Here is a 20,955-nt window from a genome sequence, read left to right on the forward strand (position 1 = left end):
GCGATGCTAATCAGTGTGGGGGGGGTGGGGGGTGCTCCCGGATCCGGGGTTGAGAGGCGTGAAAAGTTTTAAGCATGTCCCAGTTTAGGTCAGCTAACAGCACGAGCTCTGAAGATAGATGGGGGGCAATCAGTTCACATATGGTGTCCAGAGCACAGCGTTAGGCTACTTGGAGATGAAACTATGAGAAATCAAGGGGCCTAGCTTTGGAAATTTGAGAGTAAAGTTAGTTTATTTCTTAAATTGTTTGTGTTTATTTTATAAAGTATCATCATTTTTTATACAATTTATTATACATTTTTTATGTTAATCTCAATTGTCAACCAGCCATTTTAGCTTGGTCTTTAATCAATCACGGCTTTGTGTTTTATGTTCTTTGATAACATTTGATCTATTTTATTGCCGTGCTTGTTTTTTAATTGTATTTTAAGTGAGTTGCTATTTTAAATGCACTTCAAATAAATTCAAAATGAAGTTTGATTAGATATTGGATCTTTAATTGATGATTGTATGAATATAGACTCCATTAACTTTATAGTCTATCATTCTTAAGACATTTTTAAAATGTGTGAACTAGGTTAAAGACCTAAATTGGCCTGAATTGGGGCGTTATATGAGTACAATATGACAAGGTGTTAGGGGCTATTAGCATGACCTTCCAGAGCCGACTAATCAAGACTGATCCAGCTCTGTTTTTATTCTGACTTCTCAATACTGAGCTTCTACTACATATCATAAAGATTTTCTCCCTTGCATGTACACACTCGGAAACAGAACATTTTATGCATTGATAGTACACTACTTTTGACCAGAGCTTTATGGGCCCTGGTCAAAAGTAGTGCACTATATAGTAAATGGAGTGTAATTTAGGATGCACCCAAAGTGTTATAAATCTGCTGATGACTTCCTTCTGTCCGTCAGTACGCCCAGTCTGGCTAGCCAGCTGCTGACTCCAGCTCCAACGTTTGTCTGTCTAGTCCTCCTGCCAAGCGACAGCTTAACACCAGGAACATGTACATCACAAATCAGACATCTAAGGGCACTAAGCTCTCAAAAGTAGTGCACTATGTAGGGAACAGGGTGCCATTTGGGACGTAACCATTTAAGCTATTATATGTAGGCCAGCTCTATTTCGTCCAGACCCGGGTTCAAATAATATTTGTTTTCTATCAAATAATTTAAGCTGAGTTTGTCTGGCATAAATGGATGGACAAAAATGGAATAGTCCCAAAAGTGCGAAATCCAAACTCCTGGCACAGGCATGCCGAATCAAACGCTCATAGCATTTGAAAGACCGCAAATAGTATTTGAACGCTAGTATGATTTCCTTTGGCCATGTGTCTCAGTCATTGATGCATAAGCTGTGGTCTTGTGTTGTCTTTCAGATGATGGAAAACTGTCGTTTGATGAGTTCAATGCTTACTTCGCAGACGGGATTCTCACCACTGAGGAGTTGCAGGAGCTCTTCTACTCCATAGACGGGCGGCAGAATAAGTATGTTCCCTCTCTGTGATTCCTCATGAAACTAGAGCAAAACAAGACAATGATTTTGGGGGGATTTTCACGACATTTAATCCATAGAAGGGTCCTTTAGTAGAAGGAGGAAGGATTGTTGACATATATTTGACATTTGTATCTTAAAGCATAATTGAGAAATAATTGAGGCTGGAGTATTTGTGACATTACATTTTGTCCTTACCGAGGCCTCCTTTATGACACAATAATGTCTCATCTGTAGGAACTAAAAAGCAACATTTGGTTTCAAATTACGCTTTACCGCTTGCTCTGTAATATGAGTAGTATTTCCTTACATTAATATCTTACAACAATTTTCTTACATTCATTTATGAATATTGAAAATATACCATTTTAGATTTGACACATTTTTCATATTGTTGAGCATAATATACTCTACAGGAATATCAAAGTTCCAGAGTGGGATCTCTGCTACTTTTAGAGTTAGAATAAAATTTGTAAGCATTACCAACAGAGCGAAATGGAAAATGGATTCAAAATGGTCGCCCTCTGCTGGTGATTTGCAGGATGTGTAATGATACAAGTAAAAGGAGGGTTGGGATTGCTTACATTCTCTGTATATTAAAAAAACAAACATGAAACTAGCAGAGATCCCACTCTGGAACTTTGACATGCCTGTAGAGTATATCATGTTCAACAATATTGATATTGCAAGCTAGACACTTAGCAAATCAAATGCATAGCTGTGGCCCTGAGCTGGAGAAAATGTATTAAGCACTCAGTTAAACTTACAGTTATAAGATAGCTGGCAAACATCAGTAGTGAATATCAAGTGTAACTTGACCACCTCTCTTGCGATGCACAACACTGGATCGTCAGGAAGCAAAGACGTTTTTTTTACGGTATTAAAATTAACCTGTGGGTATTTTTTTAATTATATATTTTTTAAATGTAGCTACAGTATATGATCACACTGGTAATAGGTCACTTGTTGTATTACTGGTGAGGCACAGCTGAGTGAGCATAATCATTTGCTTTTTTTACTGGAGTGATGGTCAGCCTCTCACCCGACTCACCATCCCTCCTCTCTCCCTCCCTCTGCTGAGAAAAGGGGAATCAGTCTTCCAGCTGATGGCGAAAAACTAAAGTCGCACTGCATTATTTCGGCCTCATGCACCAATTCATGTTGTTACTCCTATGACCAGAGAAAGTTACATTTTCCTTGATATTAAAAAAGGCACAAGCTGCAAATAATAACAACGCAAGCTTATCAAAACCTATTCCCCCTCAGGAGACTAAAAATATTTGGCATGGGTCCTCAGATCCTTAAAAGATTTCACAGCTGCACCATCGAGAGCATCCTGACGGGTTGCATCACTGCCTGGTATGGCAACTGCTTGGCCTCCTACCGCAAGGCACTACAGAGGGTAGTGCGAACGGACCAGTACATCACTGGGGCCAAGCTTCCTGCCATCCAGGACCTCTATACCAGGCGGTGTCAGAGGAAGGTCCTAAAAATGGTCAAAGACTCCAGCCACCCTAGTCATAGACTGTTCTCTCTGCTACCGCACGGCAAGCAGTACCAGAGCGCCAAGTCTAGGTCCAAGAGGCTTCTAAACAGCTTCTACCCCCAAGCCATAAGACTCCTGAACAGCTAATCAAATGGCTACCCAGACTATTTGCATTTGTACCCCCACCCCCCACACTGCTACTAATCTCTGTTATTATCTATGCATAGCCACTTTAACAACCCTACCTGCATGTACATAATTATCTCAATTACCTTGACACCGGTGCCCCGCACATTGACACATTGACTCTGTACCGGTACCCCCTGTATATAGCCCCGCTATTGTTATTTACTGCTGCTCTATAATTATTTGTTTTTCTCATCTCTTACATTTTTTTACTTAAATTTTTTGGGTATTTTCTTAATACTGCATCATTGGTTAAGGGCTTGTAAGTAAGCATTTCACTGTAAGGTCTACACCTGTTGTATTCGGCGCATGTGACAAATAAAATTTGATTCGATTTTGATTTGAAAACACTTTGCTATACTCCTCTATTGCAGCTGCAGTGCTGGTTGTAGCGTGAGTGGAAGTAGGGAGAATGCGCATTTTATGGCTTATAAAACTGTTGAACAAAGTGTTGACAGTGCTGAATAACAACTTAACCATGAACTTACTCCGAAAACAGAAGCTCTTTGCTGTATTCGTTGAGTCTCTCTAGTCATGGTTTTAAAACGTTAGAAATCTCACATTATCAACTTTGCGTTCTAGGCTTCTATTTACAGTATATGGCGCGAGGAAACTGCAGACACAGTGATCTGAACTATCTGATTGGCCAGCGGTAGGGCTATAGGGTGCGCTTTATTTGCCCTCTGGGCTTGCCGGGTAGGCGGAGTTCTACCTTCAGACACATGAAATGGTTCAAAATGGGAATACTTTGCCTTCCCGGCGCTAGGGCTGCTAAATCAAGTGCACCTACCGCCAACAGCTCAAACTAAATAAAGAAAATAGGAAAAGAAAGGCTTTATCATTGGGTTTTTTACAGAAATATTTGGTGATCGACTAAGATTAGCGATCGGCCGGTTAGTGACCAGTGATCTATATCGTGGAAATTCTAATCAATAATGAGGAGAGACCAGGTCAATCACCAATCAGGATATTACTTTATTCAAAACTTATTAATAAGTAAAGCATGTCACACCACACACACCAGTGAATGATGTGAGTGCTCTGCAATAATGATGGCTGGTCGACAAACCACCCTTAGATGATTAGTTGAAAGCCCAACAAGCGGATTTGAGCCACAGCATTTTATAGCAAAGTACATCCTCCTGAATGTTCATGACAAACAACAGATGTGTGGAATGAGTCACAAGGTTAGGATTCGTATGAAAGAAATTAATAATTCACAGCGGACAGTATCTGCTGTAAAGACTATTCTCATTGTGTGGAAACCAGGGACTGTCCCCCAAAACAAGGTTCCCTTCATCATTATCCATACCCGAGCCATCTCCACCCTGGTACCTCCCAGTACACAAACACCAACTCATGCTATGGAATGCGGTCTTTAGGTTTTATCACCAAAGGCATCGTAAATCCACTGGCAGCATTAAGCCCCAGAGGCCCAATTCAGAAGACCACACACAGATGAGTGGTCTAAGAACCTTATTCTATTCCATAAAACAACCATTTGATGCAATAACAGTATTATAACATAATCTTGTAATTTTGCTCTCACATCTAATATGAAGTTTTAAAATCCCAAACTATCCATTTAAAAGCCAGATTTTTCCATAGCCTTTTTCTCTCCTGAAGTGGCAAAAGTTGAACTTTCCATTGTTTAAGCCTGTTGAATGGAAATGTATATTAATTGAGCATCTACCGACTTGCTCCCCCAACATTAAGAATTTCACAAAATTATAGAATTTGAAGTCCAACAAAACCCTTGTTAGGGAAATTAGCTTGTCCGTCAAAGTCCCTGCAGCTCAGATGAACAAATAGAGAAACCAAGATTGCCTGAAGAAATTGTACACACAGTTTTGAGATGATGTTAATGATTATGGTAATGAAAACCATTCTGGAATGGCAAGGGCATTTTCCCCCACAGTGAAAATCACCCCCTTCCCCAATACATGTGTAAATATTGGACATTAAATTGTGCCTTCCTGTATTATACTTATGCTAAAATGTTTATTCTATTCTTCTGAGCCATTTACTTTATGTTCATATTCTTGTCATTTATTATTTCTTATTATTGCATTGTCGAGAAGGAACCTGCAAGGAAGCATTTTGTTGGACGATGTATACAATGTGTATCCCGTACATACGACTAGTACAACTTCAAACTAATGTTACTCTTCTAATGGAAACACATTGGCAGCTAAAAGGTAATTCCCTTTGAAGTGACAAAGGGCGTTGGGGCTTGTTGCTTTGAAAAGGAATTTTTGCATAAAAATTGCACTGCATAACATGTAATTGTCTGCATCATTTCCAATCCCCCATAAAACATTATTTAAATATATAATGTATATATTTTTTATATATTTTCCTTGTTTATTATTTTCCCCTAGCCCTACCACCCTTCCCCTAATTGGAGTAAACTAACGGACAACCATACTTAGGCTTCTACTTCCAGTTTATACATACTATATACATTTTACGGACACAGTATATTATACATTAGTTATTTTTGTTTGTCTGTTTTTAGTCCCAACCTTCAGAGATACCCTGAACCCCTACCACCCACAGTATCTCTGAAGACCATCCAGTTTTGATTTCTAATTGCCATATATTTTCCTACTGTGCTGTGATTTCCCAAACGTTCTAAATCTTTTATTCTCATAGTTTCTACAGATTGTAAATTAAAGATAAACATTTTTGCTAAAAGTATTATTATATTATTGTTCGATTGTCTAAGACTTTTCAAATCAGCCAGCAGTGCTATTTGCAGAGTTATCTACAGGTAAATGTTGCAATTCTTCAACCATTCCTGAACCTGCGACCAAAAACAAGATACATATGGGCAGTACCAAAACAAGTGATCGAATGATTCTGTCTCTCCGCAGCAAAATCTGCATAGCTAGGATGGTTGTATCCCCCATACACATTAAACAAAAATATAAACGCAACATGTAAAGTGTTGGTCCCATGTTTCATGAGATGAAATAAAAGATCCCAGAAATGTTCAATACGTACAAAAAGCCTATTGCGCTCAAATGTTGTACACAAATTTGTTTACATGCCTGTTAGTAAGAATTTCTCCTTTGCCAAGATAATCCATCCACCTGACAGGTGTGGCAAATCAAGAAGCTCATTGAACAGAATGACCATTACACAGGCGCACCTTTTTGCTGGGGACAATAAAAGGCCACCCTAAAATGTGCAGTTTTGTCACACAACCCAATGCCACATATGTCTCAAGTTGAGGGAGCAGGCAATTGACATTCTGACTGCAGGAATGTCCACCAGAGCTGTTGCCAGAGTATTGAATGTTAATTTCTCTACCATAAGCCGCCTACAACGTCGTTTTAGAGAATTTGGCAGTCCGCCCAACCGGCCTTACAACCGCAGACCATGTGTATGGCGTCGTGTGGGAGAGCAGTTTGCTGATGTCAACTTTGTGAACAGAGTGCCCCAATGAAGGTGGTGGGGTTATCGTATAGAAGGGCATAAGCTATGGACAATGAACACAATTGCATTTTATTGACTGGCAATTTGAATGCACAAAAATACCGTGACAAGATCGTGAGGCCCATTGTGAGACCCATTTTTTTAAAGGTATCTGTGACCAACAGATGCATATTTGTATTCCCAGTCCATAGAAATCCATAGATTAGAGCCTCATTAATTTATTTAAATTGACTGATTTCCTCATATGAACTGTAACGCAGTAAAATCTTTTAAATTGTTGCATGTTGCGTTTATATTTGTTGGCCCTGGTATACTGGTATACTTTTTTATTAAGTACAATTTTCTTTAACCAATTTCGGTCTTTAATGCAGGGCCGACAGACAAGTTCCTTGCCTCCTCCATTTTTGTGGTAATGCTTCAATCAGTTGCTTGTAATTTTGGATAGAGCAGACATTTCCATATGTTTTTGTTAACTACATGTGTGACTTAACTCCACCAGTCATATTTATGATATAATTTACAAAGATTATACCTTTTTTCTTTCATGCCAAAAATAATGTATTTTTTTATCAATTAGTATATTTTTGAGTTTAACCATAATATTTGTTGTAATATTTGTGCTGTCTTTTCTGGTGGATTAAACCAAAATTGCAACCAGCTTTCTATGGCTTGTTTTAAAAATAGTGATATTTTGGAGATTTCATTTCCAAATCCCCGAAAGTGACAGGTTGTAATCTGAATAAAGGGAAAAAGGCCATTCTTGAACACGGGGTAAGCCATTTTTGCTAATCTACTAGAGAACCAGTTCGGAGTTAAGTATAGCTTTTGTATGACTGAAGCCTTTAGTAAGATGTCCAATGCTTTAATATTGAATCATTTCTGCCCTCTGAAGTCATGTTCATTTAATTTTGTCTGGCTTGCCTTTCCAAATAAAGTGGAATATTTTTTGCTGTATGTATTGTATTATAGTGAGATCATTTCTTTCTTTCGGGATATGAATACAGAATATGTCCACTTCACCATCATACCATTTTATTTGTAAACTACAAGGTAATGTAAAAGTTATTTTTTTAAATGCGTTCCAATATGTAATATGGTACGATGTCATTTCGATGGCCATAATAAATAAATATGCCGATAGTGGAAAATCTTGTTTTACTCCTCTTGACAGTTTCACATAACATTTTAGGTGGTCACCTTTTATGTGGTCATTTCTGCCCAGCCATACATTTCAGCCTAGAGAAATCTGACTTGAATATTTCAAATATTGTTCCACAAAGTCCATTTCAATTAACATAGAAATGATATTACCAGAGAGGAGTTCACGTTTCTTTAATCAAAGCCTGTAGGCTTCACTCAGACACACTAAGTGGAAAAGTGTGAGGTGAATTAAGCGTTATTCAGAGCTCGTAGTAATCATCTTGCTATCTTTTATTGAACCTGTTAATTCCTGAAAGTTCTACAGTACATTGGGGCTACCCGGCTTCATGAAGTGGTGCAAAGTTTCCCTCTGTAGACTTTGAAATTCTGTCCATGCATTCCCAAGGACTTAAATGAAACACCAAAAATCTTTGAAATGCCTGTAATTCAATGAACTCTATTTCTTTTCCCATCTATTTATTTTCCGATACATTGCAGCAACCTAGATACCGACAAACTATCAGGTGAGTGTCTGTTTTAATGTGGCCTATCCTTTCATACAATTAACCCTGCAATCTCTCCAACATGCCTCCAGTAATACATTATTCTCACATTTGAATTTTTTGTGCTCAACAATTCTCTTTCATAATAAGGTCCGTATCTTTCCAGTGAGCACACCGCGTCATTTCAATGTGGAAATGTGGGTCATTTTTGGTTGAGATGTTGATCAATGACATTTCAACCTTTTTATTCACCCACTCAAAAAGACAGCCAGAAGTTTATTGAATTCCCCAATGTGTTATCACTATGCTTTCAACCATCTAAAAGCACAAACAAATTATAATGAAAAAACTGTCTGATATTTTGTATTTATACAACAACTTAATGTGTTATCACTGTGTGTCATCTAATAGCACAACCAAATGACCTAGATTGCAGTTGAGATTACATCGAAAGTACTGTAGATAGTGCAAGTGATCAATGCTGTTCCATATGTATATTGTGAAGATCACAGATCTGCGACCTTTGCATGCTACCTTGAACATGCACGCTTTCTATGATTGCATAATACGAATTCTTTAGTTGCAGTCAACTCAAAATGTGGCCATGGATGTGTTACTCATTTTAAGGTTGAATAAAAACTGTTACATTAGTTTGGAAGACAGCCTAAAGTTATTAAGGCTATTTATAGTATTACAAAAGTCATATAGCATTGTGTTAAGTTGACAACGCAACCAAATATCAACATTTGAAGTAGATGTATATTTTGTGCCACTGACTTAGTCTGAATTTAATTCCAGTTTGTCCTCAAATGTATATTTTGAATGTTGGATTCACGTCGCCATATCAACCAAAAATCGAATTTAAAGAATAGGACTAAATTAAGTAAAACTTTATTTATAGTTTAGTCCTATTCTTTAACGTAATTTTGGTTGAAATGTAGACGTGTGTCCAACATATTCATTATTAACTTTAAGATTAAGATTTAAGCTTGAAACCCTAGGCCTATATGTATTGTTTATTATTAGTTGAATTGAAACAATAGCTGTTGATGACTCCACAAATGCTGTATAGGCCAAAATAGTATAATTGAATGACTTCGATAGCAACACTGAATCTATTTAGATATTAAGAGATCTCTCAATAATCATTCTCATGATAGTACTTTCGTGGTAGTCAGTGACAAATATCAGAGCTAAACTGTGCTTGGTTAAAACCCTGGATGGGAGACCAAATGGATAGCGGAAGATAGATCAACTCTCCAGTAGGAGGGGCTGCCCAGCCTATTATTTGATCTTGGATATAACATTTAAGATCTGACGTTGTTTCAAAGGTAAAAATTCTAGATAATTTCCACAAGGTTTGTCTATGTTGAAAATTGGTTACCATGATGCCAATCCTGCGGTTGAAATTTCACCCTCAAAACAACAGTTGATTACTTTTTGCAATTTTCTTTACCCTTTTTTTCTCCCCCATTTGGTAATTACAGTCCTGTCCCATTGCTGCAACTCCCGTGCGGACTCGGAAGAGGCGAAGGTTGAGAGCCGCCCGTCCTCCGAAACACAACCCAGCCAAGCCGCGATGCTTCTTGACACAACGCCTGCTCAACCTGGAAGCCATCCGCACTAATGTGTCGGAGGAAACACCATACACCTGGCGACCGTGTCAGCTTGCATTGTGTCAAGAAGCAGTGCGGCTTGGCCGGGTTGTGTTTCGGAGGACGCGCGGCTCTCGAACTGACCATTCAGCCAGTTTGTGCCCAGTGGGTTATTGTTGTGATAAGTTGTCATCAGCATAATCATCATAACATTGTCCTTCTGATCTTCATTATCCTCATAATCAACATTGTCATGCTGATCATCATCTATAACCTTCTATTATTATAAGTATGGGTATAAACTTATTGACACATCTAGATATCCAGCTTATGAAAATTAGTGGCAGATGGCCTGGAAAGCCAAGAAGTAGGACAAGAACCTGTAAACACTCACTTCCGAGAATAAACCTGCTGCATAATTTATTGAATGGAAAAAGCATCAGTCAGTGGAGCAGCTTGACATGAGGGGGATGTTGACTATCTCTTATCACTGTAAGTGCTTTCTCTGTGTTATCTTGGAGTTAGTGCATTGAATGTCAATCAATGACTGCTTCATAGGCAAAGGAAATCCGGGGCACTCTTAGATTGGTGAAGTTAAAATGCCCTGATTGATTTGACATTACCATAATAAAGTATAAGAACAGTGTTGGCACACTTAAGCGTTTCGGTTTACTTACTTTCCAACTTTATGAGAGATTATAACAGTTGATCTAATCAATGTCCGGTCTTGTGTCTCAGGATGTACTGTTCTGTTTTGTTGTTTGATCAGTCTAAGGTAGTTACGACATTTTTCATAGACATTTTTTTAGATCAAAGTATGCATTATGGGGAAAGATATTGCAATACCATGCACATTAGATATTCAACTGAATGTGTTATTCGTACTGTATAGTATAAGAAACTGGTGTCGATGTTAAATCTAAAAATAGGTTTGCTTTTTTTCTTTAATTTCAGATTACTTTGCTCAACACTTGGGGGGATACGTGAATGTCCTCTCTGCTCTGGAGATCCTAAATGTTGCCGTCTTGAAGGCTATGGACAAAACTAAAAAGGTACACCTTTGTGATTGCTATTCTGAGACATCATATCCATGCTCAAGGTTTAGTGTCAAATAGATGAGTGAATCCAATCATCCAATCACACTTTGAAAATGTGACCTTCTTTACTCTGCACAATGACGTAATCACTGATTTAACACGATTGCACAGGTGAAACCAAGAGTTCCACTTAACAGCTTAGTGACTGTGGGTTAAAGAATTTACCATACCCATGTCTTTTATTATGAACAGTAAATGCTCCACAGTCCATTGACTGGGGATACAGAATATACTCAGTCGCTATTCATGATCATAAACAAGTACAAAGGCCAATGAAAAATACGAAAGGCTGATCCGGGAGGACCATGTAGAACGGGGCACTAGTAGAGAGCCATTCGGTGCCAATGGATAGGGTTCAGCCACCACAGCTCTATCTGGCAAGAACCAAGATATCTTCACACAAGTTTATTGCACATATTGGGTTCAACACACTTCTCTGTAATGATGGCTCATAGTAAAGAGAGTGAGAGAGTAAAAAAAGTGGTTCTATGGACAGATAGAAGAAAACAATAACCATGAGAAAAGGCTTACAGACAATATACAGGCCCAGTAGACTGTGGAGTTATGCGTGCTAGTATCTAGGATACACATAACGACATATATGGTTGATTTTGCAAATACAGGCACTTTTGGATGTTAAATGTTTTGGGAAATGAAACCTCTTGAAACTGCTTTTTATCTATCTGAATATTTTCATCACTCTGTCTGGAAACAATATCTAATAGTGGCTGAGACCATACTGTTTAAGAATATCAAGATTTTTATCAGTTTCCCCAAATACCCGAGGGGAAATGTCATTACCACCACGTCATAAAATGTGCTATTTTAGTTGAAATGTAAATGACAGAAATTGTGCCTAAGGTATTTTATATCAAATTTGCACATGATGTTTTGTCCGTCGTTAGAAAGAGACCAAGGCGCAGCGTGGTAAGCGTGCATCTTTCTTTATTAAGATGAACACCAACAAAACAACCAAAGAATAAACGAACGTAAGGCTCTGTAGCGCTAAACAGCAACTATACGAAGACAAGATCCCACAACTGAAGGTGGGAAAAAGGGCTGCCTAAGTATGATCCCCAATCAGAGACAACGATAGACAGCTGCCTCTGATTGGGAACCATACCAGGCCAACAAAGAAATATACAAACTAGAATGCCCACCCAAATCGCACAGGGGCAATGTCATGCTGAAACAGGAAAGGGCATTCCGCAAAACTGTTGCCACAAAGTTGGAAGCACAGAATTATCTAGAATGTCATTGTATGCTGTAGCATTAAGATTTCCTTTCACTGGAACTAAGAGGCCTAGCCTAAACCATGAAAAACAGCCCCAGACCATTATTCCTCCTCCACCAAACTTTACAGTTGGCACTCTGCATTGGGACAGGTAATGCTCTCCTGGATTTGTTTGACGGACTGCCAGATGGTGAAGCATGATTCATCACTCCAGAGAACGTGTTTCCACTGCTCCAGAGTCCATAGGCGGCTAGCTTTACACCACTCCAACCGACGCTTGGTATTGTGCATGGTGATCTTATGCTTGTGTGTGGCTGCTCGGCCATGGAAACCCATTTCATGAAGTTCCCGACGAACAGTTATTTTGCTGATGTTGCTTCCAGAGGCAGTTTGGAACTCGGCAGTGAGTGTTACCACGTAGGACGGACGATTATGACACGCTACGTGCTTCAGCACTCGGCGGTTCTGTTCTGTGAGCTTGTGTTGACCGGGGCAGCTCTAGCAGGGCAGAAATTTGACGAACGGACTTGTTGGAAAGGTGGCATCCTATGACGGTGCCACGTTGAAACTCACTGAGCTCTTTGGTATGGACCATTCTACTGCCAATGTTTGTCTATAGAGATTGCATGGCTGGGTGCTCAATTTTATACACCTTTCAGCAAGGGTGTATAAAATGTCCTTGTTCTCGTTTTTGTTGATTTAAGGGGCATCTTATAGAAAAATTTAAAATAAATAATTAAAGTCAGTAATATCCATTGTAAGTCACATCAATAGACATCAAAATCACTCAATCATCCTAACATAATAAAACATGTAATGGTCTTATTTTGCAAATAAGTGTTCAATTTCAACATAACCATGATCATATGAGAAATTTGTTTGTCTTTTCAGGTCTTAAACCCTGTTTGGGATAGGGGGCAGCATTTTCACGTTCGGATGAAAACCGTGCCCAGAGTAAACTGCCTGCTACTCAGGCCCAGAAGCTAAGATATATATATTATTAGTAGATTTGGATAGAAAACACTCTGAAGATTCTAAAACTGTTTGAATGATGTCTGTGAGTATAACAGAACTCATATGGCAGGCAAAAACCTGAGAAAAATCCAACCAGGAAGTGGGAATTCTGAGGTTTGTAGTTTTTCAAGTCATTGCCTTTCGAAAATACAGTGTCTATGGAGTCATATTGCACTTCCTAAGGCTTCCACTAGATGTCAACAGTCTTTAGAACCTTGTTTCAGGCTTCTACTATGAAGGAGGAGCGAATAAGAGCTGTTTGAACCAGGTGTCTGGCAGAAGGCCATGAGCTAAGTCAGGCGCGCGGCCGTGAGAGCGAGCTGCATTCCTTTTAATTTCTAAAGACAAAGGAATTGTCCGGTTGAAACATTATTGAAGATTTATGATAAAAACATCCTAAAGATTGATTCTTTACATCGTTTGACATGTTTCTACGAACTTTAATAGAACTTTTTTGACTTTTTATCTGGACTTTCGTCTGGACTTGCCCGCGCCTTGTGAATTTCGATTGGTGAACTAAACGCGCTAACAAAAAGGAGGTATTTGGACATAAAGATTCACTTTATCGAACAAAATGAACATTTATTGTGAAACTGGGATTCCTGGGAGTGCATTCTGATGAAGATCAAAGGTAAGTGAATATTCATAACGCTATTTCTGACTTTTACTGACTCCACAACATGGCGGGTATCTGTATGGCTTGTTTTAGCGCTGTACTCAGATTATTGCATGGTGTGCTTTTTCCGTAAAGCTTTTTTGAAATCTGACACAGCGGTTGCATTAAGGGGAAGTATATCTTTAATTCTATGCTCAACATTCGAGGCACAACATTGCTGAACATAACGCGCCAATGTAAACTGAGACTTTTTGATATAAATATGAACTTTATCGAACAAAACATACATGTATTGTGTAACATGAAGTCCTATGAGTGCCATCTGATAAAAATCATCAAAGGTTAGTGATTCATTTTATCTCTATTTCTGCTTTTTGTGACTCCTCTCTTTGGCTGGAAAATGGCTGTACTGTATGTTTTTCTGTGACTAGGCACTGACCTAACATAATCGAATGGTGTGCATGATGGCTAACAAGAAGTTAAGCTTTAATTTGTTCTATTGCACTTGTGAATGTATGAAAGTTAAATATTTCAAAAATATATTTTTGAATTTCGCGCTCTGCCATTTTTGCGGATGTTGGCTAGGGGTTCCGCTACCTAGCCTTAGGTAAGTAATAATGTATTAACTAATACATTCAGTCATCACCACCACCTGTCTTTACCATCACAGTTCATTATGTGATGGTAATGACATTTTTACAGTATTTGGTCATAAATAGAAGGGATTCCAGCATGCTCCAGTTGAACAATGTATCCTAAATACACATAATTAAAACATAATTGAAAAAAATCTAACATCATTTGATGAAATTATAGCCTATTTGGAAATATCTTCAAGTCATATTTACCTTTCATTTCCTATCATTTCCTGGCATCAAAATTGGAATTCCCCTCCATGACATCCATGTGCTCCACTGTCACTATTCATATCCATGGTAACCAAGGTTATTAAAAACGGTTATTATTTTTTGCTTGTCATGGTGGTCATGACACAACACCTAACACAAATACTGTATTTTGTGTAAAAAAATATATATCAAATGGCTTATGCACATCTAATATGTATATAGTTTCCATTTGTTTGACTCTTTTTTTTAACAGGTGCATTTAATATTTTGTAATTAGACTTTTGTAAGTGTAATACATAGAAGATTGTCAAAAGTCTGGGTGTGAGACAGGACAAAAACAGTGGAAATAAGAACATTTTGAAAGCTGAAAAAAAAAGTTTAAGGTTATTTTAATCTCTACCTTGAAATTTGTTTAAAACATGTTTTATTTAACTAGGCGAGTCAGTTAAGAACATTCTTATTTACAATGACGGCCTACTAAAACCTGGACGACACTGGGCCAATTGTGCTCCACCCTATGGGACTCCCAATCACGGCCGAATGTGATACAGCCTGGATTTGAACCAGGTACCACAGTATCTCTATACTGCTTATGCCAAGATATAATGTAAGGGGCAAAACCAAATACACTACAGGCTATAGAAATACACCTACAGGCTAAAGACCAAAATACTGGTAAGCGTAATAACTGAAAACATGACTGGAACGTAACCGACGTCTGTACATGTGCACAAGACCACGACCAACATGGAATAGTAACTGTGCCGCAAGCAAAGGTACAGGCTAAATTAGGCTACATGCTACATAAGGCTAAATACAGTACACGATAGCATGAGTCTACAGTACATAAAGGTTGTAAATGTCCGTAACATGGCTATTAAAGATACGATGTCTATAAGCAAACAGTATTAACAGAATAATTCTAAACAAGGCATGTGGCACACAGCATAAATGAGCTAGCATGACTGGCTAACATCTTGGCTAGCAGGCTTGAACAAGCATGACGGACATGGAAAACTAAAATACCTTTTAAACATTATAAACATGGTAAATAACTAGACTGCATTAGCAACACCCAACTAAAGAAGCAATGGCATGTGCCGTACTTACACTTAAATGCAAGCACTAACACAAGTCAAATGCAGATAGGTACAGTTCAATGAGTCTGTTCATTTCTGACTGCAATCTCACTCTGAAGGCAGCAGCATGTGGATCAATGAGGTGCACAGGGAATGGTCAACTATGATTGGCTGGTAGAAGTGGCCAGCTGCCCTCAGAGTGAACTTGGAGGTACAACTTGGCGGGACTAATATGGTGAAAATAAGAGGTGTTGGGTAAATATACAGAACAGAAATATAAATATTTCAACGATTTCACTGAGTTTGAGTTCATAAAAGGAAATTCTCTGGCAACAACTCTGGTGGACATTCCTGTGGAATTGTGATGTGTGACAAAACTGCACATTTTAGAGGGGCCTTTTATTGTCCCTAGCACAAGGTGCACCTGTGTAATGGTCATGCTGTTCAATCAGCTTATTGATATGCCACACCTGTCAGGTGGATGGATTATCTTGGAAAATGAGAAATGCTCACTAACAGGGATGTAAACAAATTGTTACACAACATTTGAGAGCAATAAGCTTTTGTGCGTATAGAACATTTCTGGGATATTTTATTTCAGCTCATGAAACATGGGACCAACACTTTACATGTTGCATTTATATTTTTGTTCAATATACTGTTTAACTTCTTATGGCTGAAGGGGCAGTATTGAGTAGCTTGGATGAAAGGTGCACAGAGGTGCCCAGAGTAAACGGCCTGCTCCTCAGTCCCAGTTGCTAATATATGCATATTATTATTCATATTGGATAGAAAACACTCTGAAGTTTCTAGAACTGTTTGAATTATGTCTGTGAGTATAACAGAACTCATATGGCAGGCAAAAACCTGAGAGGTTCCACTTCCTGTTTGAATTGTTTCTGAGGTGGCAGATTTTCAACCAAGCTCTCAATGAAATTACAGCGAGATATGAATTTTTGGAGTTTGGAGTTTTCACTTCCTACAGCTTCCACTAGATGTCAACAGTCAATAGAACTCTGTCTGATTACTCTAATGTGAAGGGGGGCCGAAGGAGACAGGAATGAGTAATCACTTCCATGAGGTGCCCACGCATTGAAGTGGCGCGTTCACGTGAGAATGAGCTCTGTTCCATCAGTCAATTGAAGTCGATGTAATTCTCCGGTTGGAACGTTATTCAAGATGTATGTTAACAGCATTCTAAAGATTGATTCAGTACATCGTTTGACATGTTTCTACAGACTGTTATGGAACTTTTGGACATTTCGTCACGTTATAGTGGACGCGCTTTGAGACTTTGGTTAGGGAGTTTGGTAAACAATTCGAAAGTAGCTAATTGGACATAAATAACGGACATTATCGAACAAATCAAGCATTTATTGTGGACCTGGGATTTCTAGGACTGCATTCTGATGAAATTCATCAAAGGTAAGGAAACATTTATCATGTATTTTCTGGTTTCTGTTGAGTCCAGCATGTCGGTTAATTTGGCTATTGTTCTGAGCTCCGTCTCAGATTATTGCATGGTTTATTTTTCCGTAAAGTTTTTATAAAATATGACACAGCGGTTGCATTAAGGAGAGGCATATCAATAATTCCATGTATATAACTTGTATTATCATCTACATTTATGATGAGTATTTCTGTTGAAACGATGTGGCTATGCAAAATCACTTGATGTTTTTGCAACTAGTGAACCTAACGCACCAATGTAAACTCCGATTTTTTGATATAAATATGAACTTTATCAAACAAAACATGCATGTATTGTGTAACATTAAGTCCTATGAGTGTCATCTGATGAAGATAATCAAAGATTAGTGATTAATTTTATCTCTATTTCTGTTTTTTGTGAAAGCTATGTTTCACTGGAAAAATGGCTGTGCTTATTGTGGTTTTGTGGTGACCTAACATAATCGTTTCTAGTGCTTTCGCTGAAAAGCATATTTGAACTCGGACACTTTGGTGGGATTAACAACAAGATTACCTTTAAAATGCTATAAGACACGTGAATGTCTGAGGAATTTTAATTATGAGATTTTTGTTTTTTGAATTTGGCACCCTGCACTATCACTGGCTGTTGTCATATCGATCCCGGTAGCGGGATTGCAGCCATAAGAAGTTTTAACAGCCACCGTGGGGGAAACAAATGTTCTTTGCCATCTGCACCCATTCAATTTAGCCTAGATTTTGTTATTAAAAAACACTTTTTTTGATTCTCATACACTTATAATGTTGTTTTGAATATTGCTTGAACGGTGGCTAAGGTTATATTTGGTTGTGATCGTTGCTAAATACCTATTTTTGAATGTCGCAGTTGTTAGCTAGAATGCTAACACTCATTGACATAGACTTTAGCAAAGCTATCCAAAGAACCACTTTACTAGTTGAAGTGTTTTTTTAAGTATAATGCAGTTGATTTGCAACGATGACACAAACATTAAATTTCGCACGACATTCAATCCAAGCAGCCTTATACTTAAAATATAAATAGGTTTTATTTTTGCTGGTGGTCTATGAGAACTCCCCCGTTTTTTCCCCCAAGGTGGGGAAATTGAGAATACCAACTTGAGGGATACTCTATAGAATAGATAAAGGCTTTAGAACATACCCTATGTAGAATGTACCCTATGATATAGGCTACAGAATATACCCTACCTATGTATTGTATTATGAACAGTAAATGCTCCAGTCCATTGACTAGGGGCTAGTTTTGACTTTGAGATTTAAAAAAAATAGACCCCTTTGCACAGATGGAGGCAATCTAGCTAGTGTGCCTCGTAAAAGTGATGAGTCCAGCAACAATACTGGTGTAGAAATAGTCAAGGCAAGCATATCTGCATTCATTACCATCATATTACGGGCCAAACATAAATACAAATAATTTGTAGACTGCAAATTAACCGCAAGAAGCAAAAAACAATATAATTTTTGACTGAAAACCTAATAATTTCAAATCCTGCTTCTATTTGTATACGATCACACATATCTCTGGGCCAAATTGCATCTACACTGGGTATTTTTTGTGCATAAAGTTGTATGGTTTGTTAAACTTTTGAAATCAATGTTTTTTCCTACTGAAACTTATAGATGATATTGGAGGGGAGCAGAGAGAAAATCTCTGAGCCATTTAAAAAAAGTTTCAACATTGGCCGGCCCAGGAATCAGTGAAGCACATCGGTGAAGGAATGAGAAAAACCAGCGATGCCTGTTAGAAATGAGGGGGCTGTTACTGCATAATTATGCACCCTGTCACAATTAAAGCCCCATTCTTCCACTCACTTCCTTATACAGTTTAAGAAGGAAAATCCATAGAGGTTTTTGCTTCGCTAGCGATTGTTAGCAGCTGTCACAAATATCACCACCAAGGCCCTAGACTAGAACTCCCCCTTGGTATTTATCAACAGTACACTTAGAAAGAAAGGTGCCATCTAGAACCTTAAAGGGTTCTTCAGCTGTCCCCATAGGAGAATCCTTTGAAGAACCTTTTTTGGTTTAACATAGAACCCTTTTGGTTCCGAGTTCCTTGTAGAACCCATTATACAGAGGGTTCTACATGGAACCCAAAAGAGTTCTACCTGGAACCAAAAAGGATGTAGCAAGGGTTACCTCCCAAATTGTACCCTATTCATCATATAGTGCACTACATTTGACCATGGCCCATATTACAATTACATTCTTGTTAGGAGTCTCCCGCTAGTTACATTTAGAATAGCTGGTATTGTATGATATGTATGACAATATTTCGAAAAGGCCAAGAATCATGTATGTGGTGAAAAGTAACAAATTCATTTGAGTAAAACGTGTAATGACCTTTGGTAGCTGTTATTATACGGCTGTCGTGAGCTCAACAGCTCTTAGAATTGATTTGGGCTCTCCGAGTAAAGGTTGCCAACCTGTTCTCTCGTTCTCTCTCTCTCTCCGCAAACACCTTCCCTCCATCTCCTCTCCCTTGTTAGGAGTACCAGGACTCCTCTGTGCTGGGACAGTTTGTGACCCGCTTCATGCTGAGGGAGACCTCCAGCCAGCTGCTCTCTCTCCAAATGTCCCTGCAGTGTGCCATGGAGGCCGTGGAAGAGCAGAGCAGGCCCGCACCGTAAGTCGCTAGTGCTCAACACACCTAAACACTATGGCACCACCCCACTACTAAACTCTATGGCACCACCCCACTACTAAACACTATAGCACCACCTCACTACTAAACACTATGGCACCACCTCACTACTAAACACTATGGCACCATCCCACTACTAAACACTATGGCACCACCTCACTACTAAACACTATGGCACCACTTCACTACTAAACACTATGGCACCACCTCACTACTAAACACAATGGCACCACCTCACTACTAAACACTATAGCACCACCCCACTACTAAACACTATGGCACCACCCCACTACTAAACACTATGACACCACCCCACTACTAAACACTATAGCACCACCCCACTACTAAACACTATGGCACCACCCCACTACTAAACACTATGGCACCACCTCACTACTAAACACTATGGCACCACTCCACTACTAAACACTATAGCACCACCTCACTACTAAACACTATAGCACCACCCCACTACTAAACACTATGGCACCACCCCACTACTAAACACTATAGCACCACCCCACTACTAAACACTATGGCACCACCCCACTACTAAACACTATAGCACCACCTCACTACTAAACAATATAGCACACCTTATGATGTTGAGATTTGGGGGGGATGCTTCACAGAAAGAGAGCAAAAGGGGGGAGAGAGAATGAGAGAAAGACGGAGAGGAAGAGGGGAGAGAGAGCTATTGAGAGAGACTCACAGAGAGGGAGGGGGGTCAGAGCGCGAAGGAGTCACTGAGATGGACAAAAACCGATAGAAGGGTAATAGATGTAGGGGAGATACAGACACATACAGAGAGAGACACACACACACTCCTAATACAGCCTGATACTGTGTCCTCTTTTCTTTTAATCTGCGGTAGTGTTCTACGTGCTGTGGAGCCCTTTGGGGCTTCTACCTTGCTAAGCAGGAGAACTGTCCCAGTCATACAGGCTTTGGGGATCGGTGAACAATTTTTAAAGCAATTATTTTGTATTTTCTAAAGTCTAGCAACTTTGCGAGCAGGCATGCCAGCTAAGATTGTTAGACAAGCTACTCTAACTTGATTGATAGCTAGTTATGAGTTTGAGAGATTGCGAAGCTGTCTAGCTT

At 38.9% G+C, this 20,955-nt stretch overlaps 1 protein-coding gene across 7 annotated transcripts in view; it reads left to right on the plus strand.

Annotated features, from left to right (window-relative positions):
* LOC129840886 (N-terminal EF-hand calcium-binding protein 1-like) overlaps positions 1 to 20,955 on the plus strand; it is a 91,091-nt gene that overhangs the window by 38,171 nt on the left and 31,965 nt on the right. For all 7 annotated transcript variants that reach the window (XM_055908951.1, XM_055908934.1, XM_055908931.1 and 4 more), the window contains exons 3-6: positions 1,386 to 1,494; positions 8,253 to 8,278; positions 10,807 to 10,904; positions 19,697 to 19,833. In XM_055908951.1, the coding sequence (XP_055764926.1) occupies positions 1,386 to 1,494; positions 8,253 to 8,278; positions 10,807 to 10,904; positions 19,697 to 19,833 (370 nt within the window). The remainder of the gene's footprint in view (positions 1 to 1,385; positions 1,495 to 8,252; positions 8,279 to 10,806; positions 10,905 to 19,696; positions 19,834 to 20,955) is intronic.

This window comes from Salvelinus fontinalis, chromosome 3 (genome assembly GCF_029448725.1).
Source record: "Salvelinus fontinalis isolate EN_2023a chromosome 3, ASM2944872v1, whole genome shotgun sequence".
Classification (NCBI taxonomy): domain Eukaryota; kingdom Metazoa; phylum Chordata; class Actinopteri; order Salmoniformes; family Salmonidae; genus Salvelinus; species Salvelinus fontinalis.